We start from the raw sequence: 13,372 nt of genomic DNA, 5'->3' as shown, positions 1-13,372 counted from the left end.
ACCCTTAGAGTAATCCAAACCTTCACTAAACCTTTCATTAATATATATAAATTTTCTTCAGAAATATCCCCACACTGAGTGTCCAAAAACTAAATTAGTCGAAACAAAATTTTACAAAATAAAATTCTATCCTATATCATTATATAAAGTATTATGATATTTCTAGCAATACAATATATACTGATATACAGAGATTAATAACTGCACTATAAACATATATTTGTGAAGCATGGCTCTGTTCTGCTGCCATCTTGTGGCTCTTATAAAAAGTCATGATGTTAAAATCCTGCAGAGCCACCAAATGCCAGTGAAGTGGGGGGTCTTGGCAGATAAGTGCAGGAGCAGTCACCACCATGCTGGTTGCTCATGTAACTAGATGATAACAGAGGAACAGACATTTATTGGCCTGTAGCACATGAATTACAGACTGAATCCACTGTGTATCTCCAGGAGCAGGCAGCCTGTATTGTTTAAAATAAAATCAGATGTATTTAGTGATTTAGATAATAAGAACTTTTATTTTCTATCTACTCAGTATTCACACTTTCACCTTTACAATAATATATAATAATGACTTTTAAATAACAGTTGAACTGAATCTATCACCTGATTTGTTAATGTTGCTTAATTTGCTAAATTTGTGCCTGATGCTCTAACCAAAAGAAAAATAGTCAAATAATAAGATGAGAAACCCACCGACAGTTAACAAAGGTGTCTGTAAAAGGTTTGCATATAACAAAGGTACTTTGAATGTGGTCCTTTAATGTGGTCATTTAATATCTGAGAAGCTGAAACCATCAAATGTTTCCACGTTTGCTTCATGAATGACTTCAACGATGGATCAGTTTCCTGATGAATCTTCTAGTTGTTTCAGGGCAACATTTGCAGAATTACTTGTTTCTAGCAAAAACATGTAACTTACAATTGATTATATTTAATCAGGCAGTTACACTGAGATCAAGGTCTCAACAAGTGAGACTTGAATACAGAAAATAAAAATAAAATAAATAACAAAGAGAAAAATTAATGACATAGATATAAAATTACAGTGATTTAAATATACATTCAGATATGTATTCATGTAAACAAGCGGACGTCTTTATATAGACAATGATTAGTCAAGGTCTCTCTGTGAGTTTTAAAAGTCAGTCCTTGTGTCTAGGTATTTATGATGAGGAACTTTCTTGATCAGGGTATCGTTTAGAGCTTGTGTCAGTTTCATTAACTCTTGGAAAAAAACAAAAGAAACTATGGCCTTGTTCAGACCTGGTATTAACATGTGTCTTCAGTGATCTCATCACAAGCGGTCAGCTCTGAGTACGTCAGGTCACACCTGGCTTTAAAATGCGTCTCCACATGCGTCTCGAGTGACCACTCCCCTGCTTTACAGGCAAATAAACAGGTATGTGGTGCTGTTCTGAGTGGTACGGAAAGGTTGAGTGAATCAATGCGCTGTGCACGACTCTACAGTGAAATAAGAGTTTAGCCATTAGAAATAGTGAAATAATTTTGGTTCATTATGAAGATGTTGGTACTAATCAGACTGTGGCAGATGATGTCAGTAGAGTAGGCGGTCCTTCAATGTGGCCAGGGCGCATTTGTGTTCACACTGCTAAAACAAAGTGGCCACATGTAGCCCAGATCACCTCTTAGGTCTGAGTGATTGGATCTCACACCTGAACTCACCTGAGACAGATGTCAGTATCAGGTCTGAATGGGACCTTTGTTTTATCTGCATTTAAAGTGAGTTTAAGGTTGCGGAGGCAGAAACAACAAAACAGGCAGAAAGATATTTCTACACATTTTAGAAATACATATGATACTTATGATGATAGAGTTAAATGTATGATATTATTGTGTCTGCCTACTGCCTATTATGTCTCTGTCCTACCTGTCCGCCTGTGTTGACAGTGTACACACAGCCTTGGCCGCGCTGGTCCCTGTCATCAGGCTTCCGCTCCTCAGCTCCAGACCTCGGCCTCCTCTGCTGCTCTCCCTCAGCAGCTCCTGGATGGACAGCGGCTGGATGACCGGCTGGCTCAGGGCCAGCTCCGAGGCCTCGGGGGTGGGCTCGCAGCTCAGCTCCAGCCCCAGGTCCACGCCGGCCGCCTGCTGGCTGTGCTGGGTGATGGTGGTCAAAGACGACGGCTGTGAAAAGCCGTCGCTGAAGTGGGTGTGCTCCAGTGAACTGATGTACTCGGTCACTCTGAGAGAGAGAGAGAAGGAGATAGAGGGGCCGGAGAACAAGGAGGTGAGGCAGAAGGAGAAACAATAAGGAGGTGCAACAGAACAGCTGAGTTCAAGAAAGAATCCCATCATGTGAAGAAGAAAAACAACTTTATTTTCAGATTGTTTTCATGTTTTTTTTGATAATTTTCAAAAACTTTTAAAGAGCCTAGAGGTACTGGAACTTACTCAAAATGTAATAATGTCTTTTTGTTCTCGTTGGAACGTGAACAGAAACAGAACTGACTTAAAGGGTTTTGTATTCAAAGCCTTTGAGACGGCGTCTCTTCACTGTTTCTTCAAGTGAAAAAAAACATGAGCTTTTATAAAAACCAGAACAAGAAAATGTACTTTTTGAATCTTCCCTAGGGTTTTGAGACAGTTTGGACAGTTAATATAATTTTTTTTTTTATTATTCAAAGAGTTGAGATTGGGAAACAGAGCAGTGCTGTGTCACACGGACGGGATATTTATCTTAGTGGATTCAAGTAATCAATGCCCTAAACATACAAACTGACAAGTACATCTCGCAGTATATTGTAGTGTGTGTGTGTGTTTGTGTGTGTGTGTGTGTTTACCTGAAGACATGTGGCCAGCAGTCGTGGTTGTGGCTCCCCATCTCCAGTCCTACGTTGAGGATGGCGTCCATGCACAAGACGTGAGCCGTGTGCAGACGAACTCCCTGAGGACGTCCGATCTGCTCCAGACGCTGCTCGACCCGCTGCTTCACTGGACACACACACACACACACACACACACACACACAAATGCACACCCAGAAGTATGACATACACACAAGGAAACACAGTACAAGAAACAAACCATTCAACTTCACAAACTTACAATAAAACAAATCTAGATTCAGTCTGTAATGAGAATAAATGACGTTCAACTATTATTGATTAAATCTGTGTCTAATCTCAACATGGGGACTGTAAAAGAAGATGATTGAGAAGATGTGGTTGTAGTTTCCCTGCAGCTGCCACTAGATGTCAGTGAAGGCCTGTTTCTCACCGAAAGCACCTTTAACCTGTCGTTAAACAATTCTACATCAGAGTCTCTGTGAGCACTGACAGTACAATTACAACCTTTGTCTTTCAAAATGATGTTTTTAATGATCTGTGTCTTTCTTTGTGTGTTTTTGTGCGTGTGTGTGTATTCATCAGCTACTTGACATTTCTCCTCATCTTTATCTAAGGTTTATTTGTACTGTTTGCTGTTGGTACCTTGTGTGATGGCGTCTCCCGTCTCTCCCACCTCCTTCTCCTCCTTCTCCTCCTGCACACACGAGGCTGCAGCCATCTGCGCTAAAGCTGATGCACAGTTGGCAGCCACACCTGACAGACACACACATATACACACTGTGTAAGGTTGTGCTGTTGCGTTTCATTCATTCTCTCATCACTTTGACTCTGATACAACATTTAAACACTGTCTGGGGATTTAAATTTAAACTGGCAGTAAAAAAACTGTATCATCTCTCTGTGCATCTCTCCACAGTTGAGGCTGTACAGTATGTGCCCATTTATATTCATTAGTGCTTCTGTGCTGATAATTTCAATCAGAACTCCTCCCTGGTCGGTCATGCCGTTGTGCCTGTAACTGAAACATTCAGGCTTCTGAAAGGGGTTTGATCATAAAACTAAATTTCCCCTGATATTCTTTCTAAAGTCTGCAGTTGACACTTTGTAGGAAGGTTTGTTAACCTCCTGTGGAGCTGGCTCAGGTTGTTATTATGCAGCAGCCACTGGACAAAGTGTTAGATTTGATTAATGTGAAGCAGAATGAAGCTGAGAAAGAGCAACAATATTCAGTAAAATCTGGGGCAAACCAGAACTATTGTGAACGCCTCAAAGGTGTAATGTCCACTTTACCTCCAGCAATCCAACCCCGCTGATTGTTTAAAGGTCCCATAGTTTACACTTTTTCTGTGTTTTATTTGAAGCGTTGATATCCATATTTACTCTGGAGCTCTAGCAACAACAGGTCAGTGAGCTGACTTTTTTCTGAGTGATCAAATAAAAATATGGCAGATTTCAGGTAAACACATCCTGCAGGTTGGATGGTGGGTCCAGGTGGGCGGGGCTTGGAGCATGGCTGAGGGTGGTGACTGATTTGAAAATGGCCACTAGAGTCTGGCTCCAAAAGTGAGTCAGTCCTCATAGACTCTCCTGTTACAGTCTGGTACAAAGAACTGTTTTAGTCTCTAGAGCTAATTTCCTCCTTCATGACTGAATTGTATGGGGGGGGGGGGGGGGGGGGGGTTTGCCCATTTTTGGATTAGCTGGGAGTTTGGGGCGGAGTCAAGCACTGCCAAGATGGCGACAGCAGAGCAGCCCACTCTGAGCTTTAAAACTGCTCTTCAGAAACCTGTGGGTGACGTCACGGAGGCTATGTCCAGTCAATGATTCATGCACACAGCGCTGCACGTAGGAAGCATGACACAGACTTTAAGTGCTCTCTTGCTGCTTCTTGCTGCATTATTTAACAACTCAGGCTGATATTTCTGGGAGGTTTTTATGCAATTATGGGATGGTAGTATGTTACACAAGCCAACAGCTGAATTAGTGATTGGGTAAAGGGACAGGTTTGTAAGCTGCCTTTACCGTCAACAAAAGCAAAAGGAGAGTAAAGAGAAATGTTAAACACAATCTGTGCACAGCCAAACAATTCAAAAAGGTCTAATCAGCACAAAAACTGAAAATTCCTGTGTGGGTGAAACAGCGCTGAGTAGGGGCTTTAACAGAAGTGCTTGTTCAGAAGATCCACTAATTAAAAATGTATTCAGGATGAAAGGTTTTTGTCATTTGTACTGAAATTCCACACGCAACAAAAGAAGCTTTGAAAAAAGGTCTGAGGAGTCATGGTTGATTCTAGTGGAAGCTGCTGAAAAGAAGTGATGACACTGAAATCACAAACAGCACATTACCTTTCATACAGTTTACACTTGAATCTGCATTTCTCGTTCCCTGCAGGGAAGTGTGATGCATCTCACTTTTCTTATTAATACAAGACATGTTTCACCCACCCAGGGCACAGCTGAGTGCAGCAGCTTTGCGTAGGCCGTCTAAACTCAGACAGATGGTGTCTCTCTCCCTCTGGCTCTGCTCTTTGACCCCCTCTGCTCCCAGGATGAAGGCCAGGCCCTTGGAGCTCCCCGCCATGCGGCCCGTCAGCGGCGTGGACAGCACGTCGATCAGGTTCTTCCAGACGCCAGTGAGGATGAAGCGCGAGAACACAGCTCCTAAAAATCAAATTTTTAGTAGCCAGTTATCTTGAGCACCACCTGCTGGAAGAAGTCAAAGGTCCCATATTGTATAAAAAGTGATTTTTTGATTATAAAGCAGGTCTATGTTCTGTATTAATACTGTGAAAGTATCAAAGCCTCAGTCCACACAGAAATGCACACAACCTGTATTCAGGAACTGAGCCTTAAAACCAGCCGCCAGGACTTCTGGAACTTTGTGATGTCACAATACAGCAGTCACCATTCTCAGCCATGCCCCAAGCCCCGCCCACCTGGACCCACTATTCAACCTTGCAGGATTTAGTTTTTAACTGAAATCTTCTGTATTTTTATTTGATCACTTTCACAGTATTAACTTAGGCCTGCTTTATAATGAAAATAGACGTGGAAGTTTCACTTTATACAATTTGGGACCTTTAAGATCAGATCAGCAAAACCCAAGAGTTTCAGTCTGTAGCTGAGCGTTTACTCAGCAAGTGGCTGATGATACTGACAAGTCAAACAGGAGCATTGGTGTTTTACACACACACACACACACACACACACACACACACACACACACACACACACACACACACACACACACAAAGGGCTTAACTATCATCAGGGGTGACTCAGCAGCGGTTACCATGGAGATGCTGGCCAATCCTGTTGTCCTTCAGGGGGATACAGAAGGAGCGCAGGTGGTCACTGACTCATTTTCTCCATCTCGCTCTCTCTCTCTCTCTCTCTCGCTCTCTCTCTCTCTCTGTGTCTGTCCTCTCTCACCCTTTGTTTTCCTTTCACCTCATCTTTCTCTGCTTCCTCAGCGCAGTTACACCAAGTCAGAATTAGTGACATAACAATTGTTAATCTTTATTCTCAGTGCTTCACTATTTTATAAATATGTAGTCAAATCCACCAATTTACACTAATTTGACTATTTTGTATGATCATGGCAACTGGATTTAGCTTTAACATATGATACTTAACATTATTTCAGTTTACAGGGCCTCATCCTCCAGGGTTTCTGGATGTTTTTTATTCTATACACTGCTATGAAAAGTTTTAGGCACTTTGGATGTTACGATTCTTATCCATCTCACAGTCCCATCAGAGAGGTGTCAATGAGCCCAAACATATAGCCAGAGTCATAAAGGGCTGTCTCCCAATTCAGGGGATGCATCTGAAGACTGATTGCTAAGAGCTATCTTCAGAGAAAAGAAGAACAAGGAGCCCTGCAACAGATGGTCTGCCCCCCACAGAGACCCGATCTCAGCATCATGGAGTCAGTGTGGGATCACATGAAGAGACAGAGGAACTGTGGCAGATTCTCCAAGATGCCAAGAACCTTGGCAGGTAGCTTGTTTGCAGGTAGGTGCAAATGTACTGAGGAGAACCGGAGTCGTTTTAAAACCAAAGGTGGGTCAAAGCAAAAACTGATCTGATTCAGTTTTTTTCCTCTTTCCTGCTTTTTTAAAGAAGTTAACTGATGAATTAAAATTATTTACAGCATTATTCACAGTACTATAGTTCTAAAGGTGACTGTTCAATATGTAGCATGCTATAACAGGAGCTCTTATATGAATGACCATAGTGACCTATATATAAGTAAATATCATGTGTAGCACAGACACAAAAGCTGTTACATAAACAAAATTACAGGGTGTGGCTGAGAGTGTGATAAGCTGTGTGTTGAGATTTTATATGTTAAACTGAGATGCATGTTTCAAGCCCTAAAAACTCTGACACAGTTGTTCATCTGTAGGATAAATCCCACCAAACAAGACAGCAAAGTATCCCCACTTTACTTTCAGAGCCTCGAACATTTGCACAGCTCCGTATTTCACTTGAGAATAGATCATGTTCCCTCTTATGGCCTTGCTCATCTGTGTCCTTCTCAGAGGCGCCACAAAAACAAAAAGGTTGGAGCACCTGAGCGTGTAGCAGGGCTCTGGGATGCTTCACCTTCCAGCAGCTCTGACAGGCTGAGTGAGCCTCTGACAGGAGGAGCTGAGCAGTGATGATAACGAGCCGCACTGACCTGCCATCACGGTGTCACTGCCGACCTTGTTGTAGCTGAGTGGCGATTGGTTGGACGCCCGCCTGATCAGCTGGCCGCCGATCGCACTGCTGCCCAGACCGTCAATATCTGGGAAGACGACAGGGTGGGGGGGGGGGGTCAACATGTGTTCTTAGTCTGCGGATAATCTGCCATGTCAACAGATTTAGAGTTTCCACTGCAACCAACTCATCCAGGTGACTCTAACATTTGGATTATATTAGGTGTGTGTGTGTGTGTGTGTGTGTGTGTGTGTGTGTGTGTGTGTACCTGTCAGCATGGTGATGAGCGGCAGGGTGTGGTCTTCTGGCGAGCCCCAGTACCCAGCCTCGGCCAGGAGGTTGCGCTCCAACACTTGGTGGTACAGCTCCTCGATCCAGGCCTGGGACAGAACCACGAGGACCCCGCTGCTCTGGATCAGACGCACAAACTCCTTCTGCACAACAGGAAAACACACACACACACACACACACACACACACACACACACACACACACACACACACACACACAAGCACATATCACACTGTATCAGACTGAACTGCATTGTATTCTGTGTTGCTCTACCCCTTTGATTTTCTAATTTTCTGCCACATTTTTTGTCTCATCAGTCTCTTCTATTTCTCTTGGCTCCATTTCACTTTTGGTGCATCTCTCTTTGCTTATTGTCTAAACTTCCAAGTTTATATGTTCTTGCATGCTCAACTGTTCTGTGTCAGGTTGAGAGTTGTGTGCAAAAGTTTGTATATTTTATTGACTGTTGAAATGAAAAGTAAATTGAACCCCTGCAGCAAACATCTCCAAATGTTAGGTGCTGATATCCATAAATATTTATGGTTTTAAAGAACCAAAAACCATCTCAATGTAGTTTTACATCTCCTCTCTTAGGCTTCTCTCTGGAGCTCTAATAACATTGTCAGCCAATCAGAAGAGAGGATCTGAGCCTCTCTTCTGATTGGCTGACTGTTCTCTGAGCGATCAAATTAAAACATAGCAGATTTCAGGTAAACAGTCAGAGAAACCAAATCCTGGAAGGTTGGATGGTGAGTCCAGGTGGGCGGGGCTTGGGACATGGCTGAGAGCGGTGACTGCTTTGTTGTGACATCACAAAGTTCCAGAAGTCCTGACGGCTGGTTTTAAGGCTCAGTGTCTGAATACAGGCTGCGTGCATTTCTCTGTGGACTGAGGCTTTGATACTTTCACAGTATTAAAAACACATGGACATCTCACTATATACAATATGGGACCTTTAAATAATTTCCTAAATTAATTAACCTTGTATCTCTTCCACTTCTTCATTTCTGAGATTTCCTGTATCATCTTCATTGATGAATTTTCAGCCTCTTCCTGCAGATCACCTCAGGTTCTGGGATATTTTGGTCTGTCCTGCTCACAGAGCAGGTTTAAGATCCACCCACAGTGATGTTCAGCTCAGGGGGCTGTGTGGGCCATTCCAGCAGCCTCAGTTTGTGTTTCTTGAAGTGGTTCATGGTCGATTATGAGGTCTGCTTTGGATCATTGTGCTGTTGTAGAGACCAGCTTCTTCTCACTGTCACTTTCTTGACTGACTGCAGGACGTCTGCCTCCAGATTCTGCTGATATTGATATAGTGTTTCCTGTGTCACTGACTGCTACACCCCCCAAAGCAGAATATTTCCCCCCCAGTGATTTACAGTTGGCAGATGGGGGCTCGCTGTAGGTCTAAGTACTGACTGAGACCCAAACATCTGAACATGCCACAGTTACTTTTTCATCTTTTCTATCTTTTAAGATCATGAAATAACAACAGTAATAATTTGACAATAAGGTAACGAAAGGCGCATTTTTTATGTCTGTTTGCTGCAGGGGTTGTATGTACTTCTTCACATTTCATAAAACAACATAATATGCAATTTGCCTTGGGGTGTACAAACTTGTTTTGCATAAAACTGGTTGGGAAAAAGAAGCACGGAGCACCTGAAGAGCCTTTGAGCCTCCGTCATCAACACCTGCAGGATCTGATGTCACGGAGGAAGTGACACTCACCAGGCTGAGGACGGGAGCGAGTGTCCGTCGTCTGTAGTAGTCGCAGCAGCAGAGTTTGAGATTGAGCAGCAGAGCGTAGTACGACACCAGGTACAGACCGTCTGCGTTCATCAGAGACTGACAGCTCAGAGTGTCGCCTGCCTCGAAACCCGGGGAGTGGATCCCACCTGGGGACAGAGGGAGGGGGGGAATCAAACCTGGTTTTTAATGGGATTCACTGACACTGGACAAGCACACAACTACAAACACTTCAGGCTAAAAACTGTGTGTGTTTTATGGTTTTATTGCACTTTTTGACATTAAAAAATGTATCAACCAGAACTCAGTTAAAATATTAAAGAAAAAGGGTGAAGCTGAGTCCAGGTGAGAGAAGGAAGAAATGGAGAGATGACAGGGAAAGGTGAGAGGGAAAGAGGAAGTGATGGATTGAGAGAGGGAGACTGGGTGTGAGGGGAGGGAAGAGAAGAAGAGGCAAGGAAAGGAGGAGGGATGGAAGACAGGAAAAAGAGGGAGGGGGAGGGGTGGAGGAGGAGGTGAAACAAGGACAGAGAGACAGGTGGAGAGAGGAGATAGGTGTACAGGTGACAGGTGACGGTGAGATATGATCTGTGAGCTGATGAGGAGTCAAGTGTTTCAGTCAGAAACTCACCTTGGAGATTTACATCGTCCACCAAATTAATTAACTCAAGTTAACCGTACAGTTTAATTTTTCTCTGCTGATGTAAAATCTCCCAGCAGGCCTTCTGTTTTTACAGATGGATTATGGGCCATGCCTTGAAGGCAAACTGTCTCATTAAATGGTTCCTGCTCCAAGGTGATGATCTGAATATAGAGCAGGGTGGAGACTTTCAGACTGTAAATTCCCATATGAAGGTTTTTGTTTTCATGATGTTCCCAAACTTCTTCAACACAGTAAGAAAAGACGTTCATTTAGAATTCAGGTTTGCAAAATGGTCATCGGTTTTAATTATTTCATTTGCATGTCTAACTCTAACGTCAGTTCTGAGAGTTTGGTAAAGTATATGGCTAAAAAAATATTACAATACCCACGAGCCTCAGGAAACGTTGGTATGGAGACGAACCCAGTCGGAAGTCGGAATCAGAGCTGTATTGAATTCAGAAAGCCCAGATGATGCTTTTGTGAACAAGTCCCATCACCATAGTAACTAAATTCATCAGAAAATTGATCCAATCTGAAAGTGAACGGCTGAATATTCTATCAGGTTTCTACTTCAGCTTCAGGGGACATCTGGCTGCACTTGCAACAGATTTTTATTCTCTTTAATTGGATGTTTCTGGCTGAAATGCATCTTGGGAGTTGTGGCTGACAACTGCCTCCTGTTTGTGTGTCTAGAGCAGGGATCAGCAAGTAAGTTTGACCTCAGGCCAATTTTTTTCTAATTCATTAAATGGTGGCCAGAATAAAATCAGAGGCTAATTTGAGAAATTGACTGATGAAAATGCAACTGGAATTTACTTTGTCACACGTTATACATTTGGCTGATTTACTGCAGTGGTTTTATTTTTCATGACACAATTTATGTCTGCTATTTATATCTAAAAAAAAACTTCTTCACACTTTTATTTTGTAGGCTAAATTGCTAAAAAGGAGTGGAGTGATTCTGTGGGTAACTGCTGTGGGAGCTCTAGCAGGTGGGTCATGCTGGACCTACCTGGACCCACCAACCCAGCATGGCTGAGGGCAGTGACTGTATAGTTGTGACATCACAAAGTCACAGAAATCCCGATGGCTCATTTTAAGGCTCAGTTTGTGAATACAGGCTGTGTGCATTTCTCTGTGGACTGAGGCTTTGATACTTTCACAGTTTTAATATAGAACCTAGACCTGTTTTATAATCAAAATACACATGGAAATCTCACTTTATACAATATGGGACCTTTAATACAATTTTAAAAAAACCGTCATCAGGAATTAACAAATTAAAAATGAGCTGCTGACTTGCAAAGATCAAAACCATAAGAGGCTATAATCCAGAGCAAAGAAGATAATTTAATTTATCTTTCAGTTGGTTTGATTTAAATCATCTGTATGTTCAGCTTCACATGTGAATTCTGGTTTTAATCAACAGTTTCTTTGCACAACCAGCTTTAGTCGTTTGTTTTGTTCTTTTATTCCATGTTATTGTGTTTTTCACTCAGCCTGTGAAATCCCCACAAAGTGATATATTTACTTAAGATGTTCTACACAACAACTCTTGTTCAAACAGTTTCGTTTTGAGACTCGACCAGCGGCAGAGACAGAGAGAGGAGGCTGCTGCACAGACCACTCCACCCTCAGCAAATAACCTGTGTTTGTCTAGCTAACACACACACACACACACACACACTCCCCCGCTCTCCCTTTCTCACCAGCCTGCAGTCCGGAGCAGAAGGTGGAGGAGAAGTTCTGCAGCGACAGGTCCACATCGGTGGCGGTGGCCAATCCCAGCAGCCGCGGCAGGAGCGCTGCCAGCGACTGGACGAACAGCCTGGCGCTCTGCTGGTCCGCCTCCTGGTTGCGGAGCAGCTTGAGGGACAGGGCGGCGGTGCGAAGGGAGCGGTGGCCTGGGCAGTCCCGGGGCGTCTGCTGCTCCTCCTCAGCCAGTGAGACGTTGTCAGAGCCGATGTCAGAGACGTCGGAGCGGCCCGAGTCTTTCTCAGCAGCCATGGAGTACTGGTCACAGGAGTCGAACTCTGTCCGCGACAGGTCCTGCTCCTCCATGCTGGTGGACCAACAGGTAGGGTCAGCAGGTCATTTCTATCTCATTCTTATCTTTAGATCTTTAGTTAATGTCTGCCTCTAAGGAAGAAGGGAATGAATCTAAAAACCTGTGGTGCGTTCAGGAAAATATGATCAATTATTAGAATATTATTAGAATATTATCACAATTTCAAGATAAGCGTCATTTTGGGTTCTGCCTCCAGACTTAGTTAAGGTCAGAAATGTGGCTTCAAACAGCCTGAAGTACAGAACATGCCACACACACACACATACACACACACACACACACACACACACACACACACACACACACACAGTACCTGAAGTTGCTCTCGCTGTATCGTGACCCTCCCGCGTGGTGTGACCTGGTCCGGGACTCCACAGACAGGAAGTTGGTAATGTCAGGGTAGACGAGGCCATGACTCCGCTGAACTACATCTGGGGGAACCACACCTCCTCTCTCTCCTCCTCTCTCTCCTCCTCCTCCTCTCTCTCCTCCTCTCTCTCCTCCTCCTCCTCCTCTTTGTTTCTCTCCTCTTCCCTCGCCCTCCCCTGTAGCTCCTGCCTCCTCCCGTTGGTTCACCTGGTTCGGTTCCAGAGTCTGTTCACTTGTGGTCCCCTCCTCGGCTCCACAGGATGAGGGCGAGGGGAGGCGAGCATCCTCCCCGCACTCCTCAGGAGTGGTGTGGCCCAGGCCCAGTCCGAGCCCCGCCGCCTCCACATCCAGGGTGGTCTGGCCTGTTTCAGTGGTGATGCTGATGCTTATGTCGGGGCTGCGCTCGGTGGCCCCAGTGGTAGCCATGTTGGAGGAAGAAGAGCTGGGGTCCCACGGAGCCTGCTCAGAGGACAGGATGTGTCTCTGCCACCTGAAGTCGGCCTCATTGATCTCCATGGACTCGCGTGTGGACTCAGTGCCGTCCTTCAGATCGTCCAGTCGTCTGAGGAGGAGTCGAGCCTGAGAAACACAGCTGCTGCGTTACTGTTTTATCCTGAAAACCACTGGTTCTTCCAAATCAGCTCTGGCTCACTGAGGGGCATCATTTCATCTCTCCTGCACATTCATTTATTTATTTAACTGCAGCATTAAATCACTGGAGTAGCCTTCTTAATGT

General features: G+C 44.0%; 1 protein-coding gene across 2 annotated transcripts in view; it reads right to left on the bottom strand.

Annotated features, from left to right (window-relative positions):
• arfgef3 (ARFGEF family member 3) overlaps window positions 1-13,372 on the bottom strand; it is a 48,479-nt gene that overhangs the window by 19,229 nt on the left and 15,878 nt on the right. For both annotated transcript variants that reach the window (XM_071479940.1, XM_071479941.1), the window contains exons 14-22: window positions 12,581-13,215; window positions 11,909-12,261; window positions 9,539-9,705; window positions 7,785-7,950; window positions 7,497-7,604; window positions 5,255-5,470; window positions 3,453-3,563; window positions 2,805-2,955; window positions 1,892-2,206 (exon numbers count right to left, since the gene is read on the bottom strand). In XM_071479940.1, the coding sequence (XP_071336041.1) occupies window positions 1,892-2,206; window positions 2,805-2,955; window positions 3,453-3,563; window positions 5,255-5,470; window positions 7,497-7,604; window positions 7,785-7,950; window positions 9,539-9,705; window positions 11,909-12,261; window positions 12,581-13,215 (2,222 nt within the window). The remainder of the gene's footprint in view (window positions 1-1,891; window positions 2,207-2,804; window positions 2,956-3,452; window positions 3,564-5,254; window positions 5,471-7,496; window positions 7,605-7,784; window positions 7,951-9,538; window positions 9,706-11,908; window positions 12,262-12,580; window positions 13,216-13,372) is intronic.

The sequence above is a fragment of the Trachinotus anak genome, unplaced genomic scaffold (genome assembly GCF_046630095.1).
Source record: "Trachinotus anak isolate AG129_WGS33_773 ecotype Australia unplaced genomic scaffold, CSIRO_AGI_Tana_v1 ptg000007l, whole genome shotgun sequence".
Classification (NCBI taxonomy): Eukaryota; Metazoa; Chordata; class Actinopteri; order Carangiformes; family Carangidae; genus Trachinotus; species Trachinotus anak.
This window is presented reverse-complemented; position numbering and strand designations above follow the sequence as displayed.